This window comes from Cebus imitator, unplaced genomic scaffold (assembly GCF_001604975.1).
Source record: "Cebus imitator isolate Cc_AM_T3 unplaced genomic scaffold, Cebus_imitator-1.0 Scaffold19, whole genome shotgun sequence".
In the NCBI taxonomy this organism is placed as follows: Eukaryota; Metazoa; Chordata; class Mammalia; order Primates; family Cebidae; genus Cebus; species Cebus imitator.
The window spans coordinates 3,083,422-3,102,193 of record NW_016107334.1 but is presented as its reverse complement, the minus strand read 5'-3'; the positions used below and the strand labels follow the sequence as shown (position 1 = coordinate 3,102,193).

At 44.6% G+C, this 18,772-nt stretch overlaps 1 protein-coding gene across 4 annotated transcripts in view; it reads left to right on the top strand.

The window, feature by feature from the left end:
• The window catches only part of FAM174B (family with sequence similarity 174 member B), a 49,767-nt gene that overhangs the window by 11,193 nt on the left and 19,802 nt on the right, over positions 1–18,772 (top strand). For 3 of the 4 annotated variants that reach the window (XR_001821560.2, XM_017518011.2, XM_017518018.1), the window contains exon 2: positions 13,630–13,761. Coding sequence is in view for 2 of the 4 variants with exons in the window: in XM_017518011.2 (XP_017373500.1) it covers positions 13,630–13,761 (132 nt within the window). In the remaining 2 variants the exon portion in view is untranslated. Of the gene's footprint in view, positions 1–4,692; positions 4,796–13,629; positions 13,762–18,772 lie in introns of all 4 variants that reach the window. The other variant, XR_001821567.2, reaches the window with a different exon arrangement.

The following is an 18,772-nucleotide window of genomic DNA, read 5'->3' as shown; positions in this document are numbered from 1 at the left end:
TGACTTGAAGACAGAGCACCGTTCACCATTTGTCACTGTCGTTCCTTCCCTTGTTTACACGTGCCAGTCCTGCTGCACTGCTTTCCTTTGTCCACAAGGCCTTGGGGCATTTGAATTATTGACTGTGTGTGTTGAGTCATGGTGCTTGACTGGGTGACTGGGTGCTGGGTGTTGGAACAGAGGGGCTACAGCATGGTGGGAGGGTGTGCCCCAGGATAGGGGTGAGGCGAGGGTGCATCCAGGGTCTCCCCAGCCTCTGTGTTGGGGAGGGTTCCGCTGGAGCACTTGCTGCGCTAGAGGAAAATGCTTTTGCCTCCTTTGACTTGTTTGTCTGAAGTGGACCATCTGCAGTGGAATCAAATGAGATTTCTATGACACCGGCATTTGGGTGTGAAGTGGTATCTCATTGTGGTTTTAATTTGTAATACATTGATGGCTACTGATGTCGACCTTGTTTGCATTTCTGTTTTGCCCATTTGTAAATCTTCTTTCAAGAACTGTCTACTCAGGTTTTTTGACCATTTTACATTGGGTTATTTATCTTTTTCTTATTGGTGTTTCAGAGTTCTTTATGTATTCTACATACAAATACTTTGATCAGGTGTTTGGTTTTCAAGTGACTCCTCCCATTCTGTGGGGTGTCTTTTCACTTTCTTGATTATATCCTTGGAAGCACAAAAGTTTTAAATTTTGATGAGTCCAATTTATCTAGTTTTTCTTTTGTTGCTTTTGCTTCTGGTGTCTTAAGAAGCTGTTGTCTAATATAGTGTCACAAAGGTTTATGCTATTTTTTCTATAAATTTAGCTCTTACATATAAGTCTTACATACTTATATGTAAGTTCCATTTAGAGGTAATTTTTGTATATGGTGTAAGTTAATTTTTTTTACATGACTTATAGGGGTCCGACTTTACTCTTTTGCATGTGGGTATCTTTTCTGTCTCTTACAGCTTGTCGAAAGTGCTTTAGAGGGAAGATGTCAGGTGGAGCTCAGAGGGCTGTGCCCAGGGCAGAAAGGGAGGTAGGCTGGTTATTGGGAATGTGAGTTGGTGGCAGGCCATGGTGGTGAGACCCTGGCTAGCCTGTTGATTGTCCAGGGGCCTCCAACACCTGCTTCCTTACAGGGTAGGGCAGAGGCTAGGGCTGAAGAGTGGGTTCTGAGTCCTGTTCTTCATTTCTTCAAGTGTAGCTGGTTTTCTAGGGGAAGTTTTGTTACTTCTTATGTCCTGAGGAGGAGGGGCAGCGTGGAGCTCAGAGAGTAAAAGTGAGGCAGCCTGTGTCCTCAGAGCATTGGGGGGACTGTGTGGCTCAGGGTTGCCTGCTAGTCCTCCCGTCTACGCTAGCAGCAGCTGTGTATTTCCTCCCCCATGGTCCGTTTCATTTTCTTGATTAATTTTTCTAAATGTTCTCTTTGTTGACAAATAATGTGGTTTTGGCAGAACGCTAGTCCTTGGGCTACAGAACTACTTTAGTGGGCTTAGAAATGAAACAGCTGAGGTGGAGGAAAGGTTTGAGTCACTGCATTTGCGTTCTGAAGTCACCAGGAGAGGTGGGCAGAGCCACACGGAGGTGGCCATGGGTGGGCTCTGGGAGAAGGGTCTCCTGCCAGAGGGGCAGCCTGACACAGACTGAGTCCATTTCAAAATTTATTTTTAATAATTTACTGTGAATTTTATTCATTTACTTGGTTTTAAAATAGGTCATGTTCACATGGTTCAAAATTCACAAAGAATAAAAGAGGATATAGCGAAAAGTATTCTTACCCTTGAGCCACACAATTTTCTTCACTTTATGCTGTCACTTTTTGTCAAATCTTTCCAGAGAGATTTTATAAATATAGAAGCAAGTGAATGTAATATATGCATGCATATATATATATGTATACACACATATTCATTCCCTATTTCTTATGATGACTTTAGTGAGATATAATTCCAATATACCACATAATTCACTCATTTAAAGTGTCCAACCCAGCTGGGCATGATGGCTCATGCCTGTAATCCTGGCACTTTGGGGAACCAAGATAGGAGGATCGCTTGACGCCAGGAGTTTGGACCAGCCTGGTCAACATCACCAGGGCCCATCTCTCTAAACACATAAATAAAGTGTCCAACTCAGTGGTTTTTAGTATATTCACAGAGTGGTGCATCTATCACTAAAATCAATTTTAGAATATGTTCATCACTCCAAACTGAAACCATGAATCTATTAGTAGTTACTCCCTATGAATCTCCCGAATTTTCTTTCTGTGCATAGATTTCCCTATTCTGGATTTTCATATGCATGGGACCATACAATGTGTAGTCTTTTTTATTTAGTATGAATAGCTTATTTTATTTAGTATAATGTTTTCAGGGTTCATCTATGTGTAGCATGTATCATTTCTTTTTATTGCCATATAGTCTTCCATCCACTGGGCATACCATCTTTTATTTACTCATTCTTCAATGGATAGATATTGTACTAGCCTGTTCTCACACTGCTATAAATAACTGCCTGAGACTGGATAATTTATGAAGGAAAGAGGTTTAATTGACTCACAGTTCCGTGTAGCCGGCGAGGTCTCAGGAAACTTACAATCATGGCGGAAGGGGAAGCAAACATGTCCTCTCATAGTGGCAGGAGAGGGAAGTGCAGAGCAAAGTGGGGAAAAGCCCCTTATAAAACCATCGAATCTCATGAGAACTCACTTACTTTCATGGAAACAACATGGGGGAGCCATCCCCATAACCTAATCACCCACCACAAGGTCGCTTTCACAACACGTGGGGATTATGGGAACTACAATTTAAGATGAGCTTTGGGTGGCAACACAGCCAAACCACAGCAGATATTTAAGTTGTTTCCTTTTTGGGGCTATTATGAATAATGCTGCTCTGAGCAGGTGTATGAGTTTTTGTGTGGACATATATCTTGATGGCTCTTGGGAATATACCCAGGAGTGGAATTGCTGGGTCATATGGTAATTCCATCTTTAACCTTTTGACAAACTGCCAAATGGTTTTCCAAATTCCTGTACTAATTTATATCTTACTAGGGAAGTGTGTGAGGGTTATGATTTCTTACATCCTCATGTCAACATTTTGTCTTTTTTTTATAGCCATCCTAGGGGTTGTGAAGTGGTATCTCATGGTGGTTTTAATTTGCAATACACCGATGGCTAGTGATGTTGACTTTTTTGCATTTGCATATTGTAAATCTTCTTTTGAGAACTGTCTATTCAGGTCTTTTGACAATTTTACATTGGGTTGTCTTTTTATTATTGATGTTTAAGAGTTCTTTATATATTTTACATGCAAATACTTTGATCAGATGTATAGTTTGCAAGTGACTCCTCCCATTCTGTGGGGTGTCTTTTCATTTTCTTGATTATATCCTTTGAAGCACAAATGTTTAACATTTTGATGAGTCCAATTTATCTAGTTTTTCTTTTGTTTGCTTTTGCTTCTGGTGTCATATTTAAGAAGCCATTGTCTAATCCAGTGTCACAAAGGTTCATGCTATTTTTTTCTATAAATTTAACTCTTACATATAAGCCTTACATACTTATTTGTAAGTTCCATTTTGAGGTAATTTTTGTATATGGTGTGAGTTAATTTTTTTACATGTTTTTTAGGGGTTTGACTTTATGTTTTTGCATGTGGATCTCTTTTCTCTCTTTCTATGCTTGTCATCTTATTTTATAAAAACATCCTGTGTGTCTGAATGATTATTCCTTGTCAGTGGATAAAGTGCTCTTTATTCATTTATATGGCTGCTTAGTGTTCATTATATGGATGTATGTAACATTATTTAATCAGTCTCCTGTTAATGGACATGTAGATGTCATTTCACACATGTGGAAACATACCTGTAGGACAAATTCCTAGAAATGGAATTGCTGATTAAGGGCTATATCTTTTGTAACTGATGGATATCGTCAAAATGCTCTCTGTATAGGTTCACAGACAAGTAATGAGAGAGTTTCTGTACATCCTTGCCAACAGTGTATTTTTGGATAGTTCTATTTTTGCTAAATTTATAGGTGAAAAATGGAATCTCTGTGAAGATCAAACTTACATTTCTCTTATTGCAAGTGAGATTGGATATTTTTTCATGGTAAAGAATACAGAGACATTGGGGTTTGTGTGTGTGTGTATATGTGTGTGTGTGTGAACTGCCTGTGTTTTGTTCTTTACCAATTTTTCAATTAATTATTGATCTTTTTATTGATTTATAGGGACTATATATATATATATATATATATATACACATATATATTAAGGAGGTCAAATTTTAAAAAATTTATACTGAGTTGGCTGGGCACGGTGGCTCACACCTGTAATTCCAGCACTTTGGGAGGCCAAAGTGGGTGGATCACTTGAGGTTAGGAGTGGTCCAGCTGGGATCAGCTGGGATCCAAACCATATCACACTGTATTCAGTTATTGTAGTTTTACAGCATGTTTTACCATCTGACTTCTTTACAGAATTTTCCTGGCTATTCCATTCTTGCTGCTTCCCCCATCCCCATGAATTTTGGAATCAGCTCATTCAGATCCCCAACAGAAATTGGTCCGTATCTTACTGCATTTCACTGAACTTGTAGATTAATTAGGTGGCTTGAAATCTTTATGAGATCTAGTCAGAGGCGCAGCGTGCCCTCCTTTTGTTGACACAAGCTTTTTTTGATTGCTTTTGGACATTGCAGAAACTGGCTGGCAACCAAAAGAACTTACAGGGGTGCCTCTGGGTCCTAAGAATTGTCTGTTGAGTGCTGAGCCCTAGGGTTGGGGCACATTCAGAGATCTGAGGTGAGTTCCTGCCCTCTTGTTGCAGGGTGAAGGGCTCCGGTTGTGGGGTATGATGACCTGGATTTGCTTCGGCAGGTGACTCAGTGCCTCCTGGCCTTGCTTTTCTTGCCTTGATAGTGGGAACTCTCCTTGCCTCACTGGCTGGAGGCTGTGATGAGATCACGAGTGCATGGCCTGGCATTCAGGGTTGCCACCTCACAGTGCCTGTCGTTACTGTCACACCAGCACCGTGGATGACGCAGGAGGGGCCCGCATGCCTGGAGGTCACGTGTAGACAGTGCCCAGCAGCAGGGATGTGCCTATGAAGAGGGGCTGCAGGAGCTGCAGGGTTCGGAAGGAAAAAACCCTGCCTGGTTGGGGTGTCCTGGAATGGCTTCAGGAGAAGTAGGAAAGCTCATGGCCCGCTGGAGGAAGTAGAGCTCTGTCATCAGAACCCCGACCACACCTGGCAGGAAGTAGAAATGGATGAAGAAATTCGGGTTTAGGATGAGAGGCTTGCTCAGAAGCACACAGACAAGGGAATAGCAGGGCTCAGTGCTGAACCTCAGTCTCTGCACTTTGAGTCGGTGGCTCTGACGGTCATACTAGAAACTGAACTGAGTCTACAGCATTTAGTCCTGTTTGTTTTCTTTGTGGGAAGGACAAGGAAAGAAGGCCTCCCTCGCTGCGGCCTGCCAGGCTCTGGTGCCCTCCCTTGGCCTCCTTGTTTGTGTAAGTGGCACATATGAGCCCTCACACGAAACCTGTATCTGACCAGCTGGTGAACAGTCCATTGAGTAAACAAACCCTCTGGCTTCAGGATTATATTTCAGACTGAAATAAGTTTGGACATCTCTCTCTTGTTAGAAATGAGTTTTGTTTCGGACGGAAGGGTGCTTTATCTCTTCTAGAAATTCTCTGGCCTTGCCTATTCCTGTGAAGACAATATGGACATTTACTTATTAATAAAATGGCCACTTGCCGTCTCAGCCAGGTTGAGGTCTCCCGGTTAACAGTAGCCTATCACAGAAAAGAAAGATTCCTGCTGTGGAAGATGGGCCAGTGGTGTCTTTTCACTTCTGTATTTTCCCAAGTTCCTTCTTGGATGGGAGGTGCTAGCTGGGCTGTCCTTGCAGGCTGCTGTATTACTGGCCCCCAACATCACCCAGCATGCAGCTGCAGAGACAGGCTGTGGACGTGGGGGCACTGGGCTGCAAACCCAAGTCTGACTGCAAACCTGGGCTCGCTCTTTTTTTGTTTTATCTTTGGGACAGAGTCTCACTCTGTTGCCGAGGCTGGAGTTGCAGTCTAGGCTCACTGCAACCTCCGCCTCCTGGGCTGAAGCGATTCTCCTGCCTCAGCCTCCCAAGTAGCTGGGCCTACAGGTATGCGCCACCACACCTGGCTAATTTTTGTATTTTTAGTAGAGACAGGGCTTCACCATGTTGGCCAGGCTGGTCTCAAACCTCTGATCTCGTGATCTACCTGCCTTGGCCTCCCAAAGTGCCGGGATTACAGGCATGGATCACCGCATCTGGCCAAACCTGGGCTCTTTCTAGAACCAGGTGTTGTCCTTGAGCTGCCTGTGTCTCTGGGTAAGATGAAGGCCCTGTCCCCAGGGCTGGCCCTCTGCCCACGAAGGCACCCAGGGGACTTCAGCGTCATCACTCTGTGTAGTCTCTTCCTTTGCCTCAGGCTCGTGGCAGTTCCGGGAGGTGCAGTTGCTGGTTGTTTGTCCTCATGGAAAGCCTGCCCACAGGTAGCCCTAAGCAAAAAATGTCACTCTGCTTCGTGTGTATGGGTCCTTGTTTCTATAAGAGGCAGAGTCCTGGGGTTTAAACAGGCTTGAGGATATAGGGGAATGATACTTACATGTGGAAGGCTCCCTAAGAAAATTGTGGAAAAAGCCCCAAGAAGGGGTTGTGATCACAGTGGTGGTTTCCCTTCGTGCAGTGCCTTCCCTGAGACCTCGAGGCGGCTAGGGTTTGCCAGGTCATGTGTGACAGAAAATCCCACACCAGCTACCTTTGGTGAAAAAGGGAGTAGCCTTGTAGTTTTTAAGGAGAGCTGGCTTGGTAGTTGATTTAGGACTTGGTTTTTCTCTCTCTCTCCTTTCTGCCCTCTACCATATTGCCTTTATTTTCTGTTTTTAGATGGTGGCATGATGGCTTATGTCATCTGGGCCTCAAGGCCACTGGGAGAGGCACTCATCTGCTGGGTTCTAGCCCTCACAGCAGAGGCTCATTGGCGTGGGTTGGTAGTGCCTTCTTCTTCCCTCTGCCCTGCTCCCCTGCCATTGCCATGGCTTGGGTGTGGCAATGTCAGGATTGGCTCAGGCTCCAGGCTCACGTCCACGCCTAGAGCTGGGGGTGTGGCCGGGCCCATGTGGGAGGGGGCTGCATCCAAGGCACAGAGGATACAGATGCCAAAAGGAGGGAGGGAGTGGACGTGGGCCGGCTGCAAACCAGCACACTTCCTGAGGCAGTCACAGTTTAGAAAGCGTTTGTTAGAAGTGTGTCCAGATTGGTTGAGCTTGATGACTGACACCTGTAATGCCAGTACTTTGGGAGGCTGAGGCGAGTGGATCACCTGAGGTCAGGAGTTTGAGACTAGCCTGACCAACATGGAGAAATGCCGTCTCTACTAAAAACACAAAATTTAGCTGGGCTTGGTGGTGCATGCCTGTAATCCCAGCTACTCAGGAGATGGAGGCAGGAGAATTGCTTGAACCCGGGAGGCAGAGGTTGCCGTGAGCCGAGATTGCACCACTGCACTCCACCCTGGGCAACAAGAGTGAAACTCCACCTCAAAAAAAAAAAAGTGTGTCCAGATCAGTGTGGAATAGGAATGTGTGAACTGTGCCAAGTGACATTTTCCAGAAAGTGTGATGAGGAAGGGCCAAGAGTTTTTTAGGGCTAAAGTCCAGTGGCCGTGAAGTCCGGTGCGGCATGGAGTGGGGCTCTTGGATGGGAGTGAGTGGGAGTGGCAGAGCTGGGGCTTTGCCTCTGGGCACGCCAGGAATGGCTGAAGGCCATCTGTTGGGGTGGTCTGAGCTGGAGCACACCCTCGACCTGTCAGGGGTCATATGTGCTCACTTTGCCCTGTGATTTTCCTGGGTTGATTCCATGGTCTCTACTCTCAAGCCCTGTGCTCGCCTAGCTCGGTGGCGCATTTCAGATCATGGGTAGTTGTGCGGTACTTTCACTTAATTACGTGGGAAGGAGACCCTACTACAATTCTCCTGGTCACGGGACTGCCTGCTTCACACCCTAGCTCTGCCACTAATTAGCTACATAGCTGTGGGCAAGTCAGCCTCCCGGAGCCTCAGTTTCTCAGCTGTAAGACAGGGATACCAGCAGCACGTGCCTTTAGATGTTTTGCATTTGATCACAAATGTAAATTGCTTAACTGGCACCCAGGAAAAGTTCAACTTTTACGGACTATTTTATTATTATTATTTTGAGACAGTGTCTCACTCTGTCACCTAGGCTGGAGTGTGGTGGTGAGATCTCGGTTCGCTGCAACCTCCGTCCCCTGAGTTCAAGTGATTCTCCTGCCTTAGCCTCCCGAGTAGCTGACTACAGGTGCGTGCCACAACACCCAACCCAACTAATTGTTGTATTTTTTGGTAGAGATGGGTTTTCACTGTGTTAGCCAGGCTTGTGTCAAACTCCTGACCTCATGTGATCTGCCTACTTTGGCCTCCCAAAGTGTTGGGATTACAGGTGTGAGCCACTGCACCCGGCCTATTATTTATTATTATTATTGTTATTGATTTTTTTTTTTTAGAGACAAGGTCTTACTCTGTTACTCAGGCTGGAGTGCAGTGGGGTGATCATGGCTCACTGAAGCCTCACTGGATCCTGGAATCAAGCGATCCTCCCACCTCAGGCTCCTGAGTAGCTGGGACCACAGGTGTGTATCACCACACCTGGCTAGATTTTTTTTTTTCTGTTTTTTTGTAGAGATGGTGGTCTTGCTATGTTGGCCAGTCTGGTTTCTAACTCCTGGCCTCAATTGATCCCCCGTCTCAGCCTCCCAAATTGCTGGGATTACAGGTGTGAGCCACTCTGCCCAGCCTAGTACCTAGTGAATTATTATTTAAAAAGACACATTAAAGAATCTACACTTAGAGAAGAGAGAGCCAGACTTGGTGAGGATTTTTAGACTTTGAATATGCTTTATTTTCCTACTTTCTCACGTTCTGTCTCTGCGAGGCAGAACTGCACTGTTCTCTGAGCCCACTGGCCTCTGACAGGCTTGTGGATCTGAAGGTATGTGGAAAATGCTCATCGACTTTGGTCCTGAATTTCCTGGCTTCTGACTGGTGCACAGTTAGCAAAGGAAGAGTTCTCCTTTTAATTTGAGAAACGTGCCGGGTGTGGCAGTTTACACGTGTAATCCCAGCACTTTGGGAGGCTGAGGCCGGTGGGTCACCTGAGGTCAGGAGTTCGAGATCAGCCTGGCAAACATGGAGAAACCCTATCTCGACTAAGAGTACAAAAATTAGCTGGGTGTGGTGGCAGGTGCCTGTAATCCCAGGTGCTCCAGAGGCTGAGGCAGGGAGAATTGCTTGAACCCAGGAGGCAGCAGTTGCAGTGAGCCAAGATCGTGCCACTGCACTCCTGCCTGGGCTATAGAGCAAGACTCTTTCTCAACAACAACAACAAAAAATGTGTGAAGATTTCCCACACCCCCAATCCCACTGCCCCATCCCTGTACCCCAACTCCATTTAAACGCTGCAAGGTTTCCCACCCGCCATACGAGGAGACCCTTGTCAACATGGCAGGTGCACCTCGGTTGGGAACGTGTCTCAGTGTCTTTAAATTTCTCAAGAGTCTCAGTTTTATCCCTATTAACACACCCAGCAGTGGAAACAGCAGAAATTGCTCTTCTTTTATAAGGAGAGTTGTGTCTCAGAGAGTTGGTTGTTTGAAATGTAATTTCTCCAGCTCATTATGTCAAAACTGACATTTGAAGTATGCATGAGGACCCTTGCTAGTAGCCTTTTGTATTAGGGTTCTTTAGGGAAACAGAATCAATAGGGTGTGTGAGAGAGTGTGTGTGTGTGTGTGTGTGTGTGTGTGTGTGTGTGTGTATATGTGTGTGTGTGTATGTGGAGAGACAATGAGAGAGTAAGAGAGAAAAGAGAGAGAGAAGGAGAGAGAGAGAACCTTATTATAAGGAATCAGCTGATGTGATTATGTAGGCTGACAGGTACCAAGATCTGCCATCTGTAAGCTGGAGATCCATGAGGGCTGATTGTATAAGGTCCAGCCTAAATGCAGACAAGCTGAGAAGCTGCAGACACACGAAGAGCTGATGTTTTAGTTTGTGTCCAAAGGCAGGAAAAACACTGATGTCTTAGTTGGACGGCAATTAGACAGGAGGAATTCTCCTTACTCCTTGAGAGAAGGGTCTGCCTTTTTGCTCTATTCAGGCTTTCAACTGATGGGATGCGAGGGTCATCTGCTGTACAAAGAACCCGGTGATTCTACTGTTGATCTCATCCAGGTCCGTCCTTGCAGACACAGTGAGGCTGTGTGACCAAACGTCTGGGCACCCTGTCCTACAGCACTGACCAAATGTCTGGGCACTCAAGTCCTAGAGCACTGGCCATCACACCTTTGGTATAATCTCAGAATTTTTAATTTCTTGGGTCACATGGCTGCAGAGGCTGCACTAAAGCATCATGGGTCACAGCATTCTAGTCGCTGGTGCAATTCTCCTGCTTCTCCCACGGGCTGATGTTCAAGGGCCTTATTTTAGCTCAGCAGGCTAATTTTCTTATTGTAAGACTTCCATACATGAATGATAAAATTATAGAGAAGGAAAGTGATTTCATAGGTGGTGGGGATTAATTCCCGAGAGGCAGGGCTGAAGTCAGAGCCTCCGGAGACTTCTCCCAGGTTCTTTCATCAATCCTGCCCCAGGTTCAATGGCTACATGAGGCATCAGGTTCCAAGTATGCAATGAGATTTGCTAAGCGATTTTGCGTTTTCTGGGCTTTGCAAAAGCCAGAAAAGAGTCGCAAACATGACTATGACTCCTCAGCCTGAAGCCATCTGGGTGTGTTTTTTTTTGAGGGTCCACAGGGGACTTTCTCATGTCCTTGGGTTTGCAGGATATTTCATTTTCTGCTGCCCCAGATGCTTGTTCAGGCATGTGTCAGAAATGGATAGCCCAGCCTTGCCCCTTTGCAAAAGTCAAGCTCTCCTCCCAGACAGCCACAACTTGTCTGGACAGAGATTTAGGGCTGTCTTCCCAAGAAAGGCGTGTATATCGGGAGTTTGACCCTAGTCTCCGAGGCTTCAGGTTGGGTGGTTTTCCTTGTGGTTTTGTCTTGGATCACTTGTGGCATTTGGAAGCCACCTCTGGTCTTGACTTTCCAACTTCCAGTGTTGAAATGGAATTGGTCTGGGATTATAAGTTATCTAGGGCAGAATGCAGAGATTTATTTTATTCCTTGGAGGGAGGTGGACAGAAGAATCTGTTGGGGAGAGAATGTGGAGCCAGCTGTTTATAAAGTTAGCATTTAAGTCCCACACAAAGCCTGCTTCCTAAATACTGTTGTCCCAGGGCCACTGGCAAGGTGACTGGCTGTGCCCCTTTGGTTTATCCTGTTACTGCCAGGCTTGGCATTTGTACTATGCTGTATCCTTCATTCAGAATCCAGGTAGATTCACACACGTCTGTGCCTGTGTGTGTGTGCGTACCTGTGATAAAAGCAGGGATGAAAAATGCTTTGTGATGAGGCTTGGGTATCATCAGACTTTACAGTTAATTGTTCCCCCTCTTCCAAAATTTTACTCCTTTTCTCTACCCAAGGAACCATGAGAAGAGGGTGCTATGGGTTGTCTAGGTTGCTTTATGCCAAAGACATAGTATTGAAACTTTTCATGTCAATGACGTGACACTTTGGTAAATCATATCAGTTAAGACAAGACCAAGTTGCTGTTGCTAAGAGATTTTTTAAAAATCTGAAAGTGAAGTTCTGTTTTCATTCATTTCACCTGGAGAGTTTCTCTGTGCTGAAGACAAAGAGATGTCTCATGTGTCTTTGATGTGGTCTCCACTCGGGAATAGTTTACGGTTCGCAAGAAGAATGTGTAGGGAACCTGATTCTTCGGTGCCCTGTTTTTGACTTTCTGGGTTGACTGATTTCTCATAGACAGTATTAAATATTCTGAAAAAGGAGGGACACCAGTGAATACAAAGCAATTAGGAAAAATTCAAGAGAGTGGAGGAACAAACACAAAGAACTTCAATCATCACATTGAGAGTGTTATTCCCGGCGGCATCCTAGACCTTCCAGCCGTGTGCTGATACCTCTGGTAGCCTTCGTGCAGAGTCTTAGGCTAGGGACTGAAGTGGCTTGTGCCAGCGCTTTCCCTACAGTTCACGGTGACCCTGTACCATCCTAAAGATAAGAACATAGTGTTAGGTCTGGCAACGTGGCCCACACCTGTCAATCTCAGCCCTTTGAGAGGCTAAGGTGGGAGGATCACTTGAGTTCAGGAGTTCAAGACCAGCCTGGGCAACATAACAAGACCTCTTCTCTACTACAGTTAGAAAAAAAACCCCAGACAGATGTGGTGGCATGCACCTTTAGTCCCCGCTTCTCAGGAGGCTGAGGCGAAAGGATTGTGTAAGCTCAGGAGGTGGAGGCTGCAGTGAGCTATGATTGCACCACTGCACTCCAGACTGGGTGATAGAATGAGACCCTGTCTTTGAAAAACAAAACAGCAAAACCAAACCAAAACTCTGTAGTATTGTAACCATTTTCCTCATGAATCCTCATGATGGAAACAAAATTGAGTTGTTTCCATAAGCCCTTGTCCTAGGAGAAACGAGGTAGCGTGTTTAATGTCTCTTTATTTATTATCAATCCTAATAGTGACTTTTGCCAAGAGCCTGCCGTGTGCAGGCCTAAGTGCATCACCTCATGCAGGGCTCCCTCACCTGCAAGGAAGGCTGTTCCTATCCAATTTGATTTGCAAGGGAATGGAAGCTCAGGGAGATGAACTGACTTGCCTCTGATCACATAAGCACAGAGCAGCTCATTTCTGACCCAGATCTCCGCTGGCTGGCCCATAGGGTGGTGCCCTCAAGTGCCAGGCTGCGACAAACCCTGCCCTCATTGCACATCTTGGTCTTTGGGACTTTTTAAAGCATGAAGTTTGCCTTTTTAAAATATTGCATTTGTGACCGGGCTCACGCCTATAATCTCAGCACTTTGGGAGGCTGAGGTGGGCAGATCATGAGGTCGGGAGTTTGAGACCAGCCTGGCCATCATAGTGAAACCCTGTATCTACTAAAAATACAAAAAAAAAAAAAATTAGCTGGGCATGGTGGCAGGTGCCTGTAATTCCAGCTACTCAGGAGGCTGAGACAGGAGAATTACTTGAACCCAAGAGGCAGAGGTTGCAGTGAGCCGAGATCATGCCGTTGCACTCCAGCTCCATCAACAGTGGGAGACTCCATCTCAAAACAAACAAACAAACAAAACAAAATACTGCATTTGTGTATTACGTATCATGCTTACTCAGTTTTTAGTGCTCAAGGCTCAAAGTGAGTTCTGCTTTAAGAGTTAGTGAGGTCGGTCACTCACTCAAGGCCCCATGGCTGTAAGTGGGGCAGCAGAGTGTTAACTGAATCTCCTGGGAGCAGTCTCAGCAGCCAGCCTGGAGGCAGCAGCATGGTTTCCTTCTGTCAGATCCTCATGCTCTCGGTTGGAGGAAGGAAACCTGACTTATCACCGGCTGCTAAGTTGCTATCAGGTCCTCTGGGGCCTGGGCCCAGGGGCTCTTTCTCTTCCAGCTGTGTTCTCACCAATGTGCTGCTTCTCCTGCAGGTCGGGAAAGAGGTTAAAGAAGACCCGCAAGTATGATATCATCACCACTCCAGCCGAGCGAGTGGAAATGGCGCCGCTGAACGAAGAGGATGATGAGGATGAGGACTCCACAGTATTCGACATCAAATACAGGTACAGGGTGGGGCGGAGGCCTCCTCCTCAGTCTCAGACATTGAGTTGGTGGGACCTTGAGGCCAGCTATGGTGGCCATGTGTTCTTGTTTTTTGGTTAAGCATTGGGCCCTGGGGTGTTCTGCAGATGGAGAGACCTGCTCTGATCTTGTATGAGTCCATTTTCATGCTGCTAATAAAGACATACCTGGGACTGGGTCGTTTATAAAGGAAAGAGGTTTAATTGACTCGCAGTTCCACAGGGCTGTGGAAGCCTCACAATCATAGCAAAAGGCAAGGAGGAGCAAAGTCACATCTTATATGGGTGATGGCAGGCAAGAGAGCTTGTGAAGGGGAACTCCCCCTCATAAAACCATCAGACCTCGTGATACTTATTCACTGTCAGGACGAGAACAGCATGGGAGACCAGTCCCCATGATTCAGTTACCTGCTGGGTTCCTCCCACAACATGTGGCAATTGTGGGAGCTACGATTCAAGATGAGATTTGGGTGGAGACACAGACAAACCATATTAGATCCCTTCCTAGAACACAAAGCACCCAGAAACCCAGCAGAGAAATGCTTATTCCTTTTCCTAAAGGAGAACATGAAGTCACCTTTAAAGAAGGAAAAGGAGGGTTATGCTTCAGACAACAACCTGCTCTTTGTCCATGCTTGCGGGGGGTCTGGCTGCTAGCTGTGTGTGCTACACACCAGGCACCGAAGCAGCAACTTCTCTTTCAGCCTTGCTTACGTCAGTAGCTGAGGACGTGGGTGGTTGGGTGGATGGCATTCCTGCTTGAATGGAGTTTACCGGTGAGTTCTAAAAGCAGGTGTGTTTCCTAAAGGTTTTCTTTAGGAAAGTCAGAATGACTTTGTGACTTTAGGATTATAGTGTGGATTTTCAGATCATTTTGGGATGTACTTTTAATATGTGAGATTCTTAATGGAAGAGCTGAGGATGAGCATAGTTTTGAGACGAGGGTACAAAGACCCAGAGAAGGGGCATTGCTTGGCCAAGGTCCCAGTTAGTAGGAAAAGTGCAGCAGAAATCCAGGCTGGTCCCTATCTGGGCTCCCCACTTCTGCCCATCTGGGAAGGCAAGCCTTCCACCGTTCCTCAGCACAGCCTTGGCCATCCTTGGCCCTTCTGCATAAATCAGATTCAGCAAGACAGTGTTTGAGATTTTGACTGGAGCTGCATTGCGTGTAGATCAATTTAGGGAGAATCAGCACTTTTACATTGACTTTTCCAATTCATGAATATGGAAGGATTTTCCATTTATTAGGTATTTAAAAAATGTCTTTCAGTACTTTCAAAAATTTTTGTATAAATGTTTTATATATTTTTGTTAGATATATTCTTATAGGTGTCTTACAGTTTGATATGTATATTTTTTACTTTAAAGTACTGTTTTATTTACACTCATGTCTGAAAAAATGACTGTATTATAATCTTTACATACATATTGGTTTTGGAAGCTGAGTTTGTTAGTGAATCATACCAAAATCTTATAAAGAACTTGAAAACATTAAAACTGATTGGTTATGGATAGCAGAATGGGAGAAAAATCCCACTAGCTAGAATTTGCATTTTAGGCAAAGGGACAGCACCCTTTGAAAAGAATCAAATCAATTAGTAATATTTATCCATACCACAGAATAATACACAGTTAGCCCTCTGTACCTGAGAATTCCACATCTGCAGGTTCAACCAACCACAAATTGAAAATATTTGGGGTTGGGCATGGTGACTCATGCTTGTAATCCCAGCATTTTGAGAGGCTGATGAGTGCAGATCTCTTGAGCTCTGGAGTTTGAGACCAGCCTGGACCACATGGTAAAAAGACAAGTCTACAAAAAAAAAAAAAATTAGCCAGGCATGGTGGTGCATGCCTGTAGTCCAAGCTACTTGGGAGGATCACTGGGGCCTGAGAGGTCAAGGCTGCAGTGAGCCATGAGCATGTCACTGCACTCCAGCCTGGGCAACAGAGCAAGACCCTGTCTCAAAAAAAAAAAAAAGAAAGAAAATTTTGGGAAAAACAATGCAACAATGAAAATAATACAAATTAAAAAAAATACAGTATAAGAACTATTTACATTGTATTTACATTGTATTAGGTATTAGGAATATCTAGAGATGATTTAAAGTATACTAGAGAATGTGCATAGGATACATGCAAATCCTACACCATTTTATGTAAAAGACTTCAACATCTGTGGATTTTATCTTTGCGGGAGGTCTGGGAACCAGTTCTCTGAGAATACCAAGGGTTGATTGTATACATAGGAAAGTTAGCGATTGTATTGATTTTATCACTATGCCATTTTATCTGTCTCACATTCAATGCAAAGTAGTAAAATATAATGTGAAGAAAACCATGTCCTCATTACTATCTGCAATCAAAACAGTCTGCTTCCTCCTGCAGAGCGGGGCATGTTGTACAATAGGGAGCACTTAGTGGTTTGAGTGGATCAATGTACTGTTTTGATTCGGAGCCACCGAACGGCATCTCATCAATCTTTGGTGACTGAACTAACTCCATGGGAACCATGATAGACGGAACCATTTTCATGGTATCTCCACATCCCACTAAATAAGAGAAGACCCTAAACAAGGAAATATAGCAATCAATCTGCTCAGAAATTCTCTGTATAGACTGTTTACTGGAAGGTGGGAAAAAAGGGCCTTTCCCGGTATGCATAGATGTCAGTATTATTGTGGCCTGGTTGCTGGATTGATATTGTGTCTGGTATAATGAAGATAAGGCACACATTAAAACTAGTGTCAGATTAAGAAACTCCCACAGCTTGCTTCTGTTCTTCAAATAATGGAGTGAGTTCCTTTTCTGGGCTGACAATGAGTACCATATTGGCATTGCTGCTGGCGGTGAAACTCACCACTAAACATAAACCATTAAATTGAACCACCTGACTTTTTAATGATCATCATCACTCTAACTGGCATGAGATGGTATCTCAGTGTGGCTTTGATCTGCATTTCTCTAATGACCAGTGATAGGAACACTTTTACACTGTTGGTTGAGTGTAAATTAGTTCAACCATTGTGGAAGACAGTGTGGCGATTCCTCAAGGATCTAGAACTAGAAATAACATTTGACCCAGCAATCTCATTACTGGGTATATACCCAAAGGATATAATATAATCATTCTACTATAAGGACACATGCACAGGTATGTTTATTGTGGCACTGTTCACAATAGCAAAGACTTGGAACCAACACAAATGCCCATCAAAGATAGACTGGATAAAGAAAATGTAGCCATAAAAAAGGATGAGTTCGTGTCCTTTGCAGGGACATGGATGAACCTGAAAACTATCATTCTCAGCAAAGTAACAGAACAGAAAACCAAACACTGCATGTTCTCTCTCATAAGTGGGAGCTGAACAATGAGAACACATGGACACGGGGAGGGGAACATCACACGCCGGGGCTTGCCAGGGGGTGGCAGGCTAGGGAAGGGACAGCATTAGGAGAAACACCTAATGTAGATGACTGGTTGATGGGTACAGCAAACCACCATGGCACGTGTATACCTATGTAACAAACCTGCACGTTCTGCACATGTACCCCAGAACTTAAAAGTGTAATAAAAAAAAGAAATATTTTGAGACAATGAAAATAAATAATATTTATTGAAAAAAAAAAAACTGAACCACTTGGTAGGTGTTAAAGTTAACAGACAAGTCCAAGTTTGTTTTTTGATCGTCCAGGTTAGCTTGCTGGCTGGCGTGTTGCAAGGGCAAAAGTAAGTGAGACACTTGGTTCCAAGCATGCTCTGTGGCATTTTCAGCGGCGGCTTTAATGATGTGCATCTCACCTCTATCTGACACAGCCATAGCACAGGGCCTTTCAACTCTTGGTGGTTTTTAATACATGAATCGTGTTAGCTCCCTGAAGCACCTTAGCAGTGTCTTCTCTGCCCTTATTCTGAGCAGAAATAAATCCTTCTCTATTAGTTTCCCGCTCCAGACCATCAGCCGTATAAAGCACCCCTTTGTCCCACTGACCAGTCTCCATGCCTGGGTTTCCACTTCTGGGGCTGCCAGGTTCTCTCTGCTGTCATTTTGGGGACAGGGTCAAAGCAGATTTCTCTGCAAACTGCCACTTCATGATTCGTGACTTTGTCTCCGATGTCTTTGAAAAAATATCATTTAAAAACTTTTTGTTTATGGCAGGTTTTCTTTTTTAAGATATTGATTTAAAAAAAAAGTTGGCAACCTTGCTAAACTTTTGTTAATCCTTGTAGGATAAATGTGGAATCTTTGGGGTTTCTGTGTAGACATGTCATCTGAGACTAAGAAGAGTCCCTGTTCCTGCTCCCAAGTCCTTAAACATTTTCTCTCTTCTTTTGCCTTTTGGTACTCTTGGCCACAAAGTCATTGTTAAACAGAAGTGATGCCACTTCTGACACCAGGCCAGGTGAGGTGGCTCATGCCTGTAATCCTAGCACTTTAGGAGGTGGAGGCTGGAGGATCACCTGAGGTCAGGAGTTTGAGACCAGCCTAGTCAACATGGTGAAACCCCATCTCTACTAAAAATATAAAGAATTAGCCAGGCGTGGTGACAGGTGCCTGTAATCCCAGCTACTTGGGAGGCTGGGGCAGGAGAATTGCTTGAACCAGGGAGGTGGAGGCTACAGTGAGCCGAGATCTCACCATTGCAGCGTAGCCTGGGCAATGAGAGTGAAACTCTGTCTCAAAAAAAAAAAAAAAGTGATGATAACAGGCATCCTGTCTTATTATTGATATTAAAGGGCGTGCTTTCAATATTTCACAACTTAGAGTAGTGTTTGCTGGAGAATTTTTGTGGATTTCTTCTTCCATCAGGAAGTTCCCCTCTATTCTTCACTTGCTGATGCTAAATCCTATTAGACACTTTTCTAGCTCTATTGAAAAGGTCAGACTTTTTCCTTTAATCTGTTACAGTGGCAAATTTATATTCATTAATTTTCTTTTCTTTTCTTTTTTTTTTTTTTTTTTGAGACGGAACCTCGTTCTGTCACCCAGGC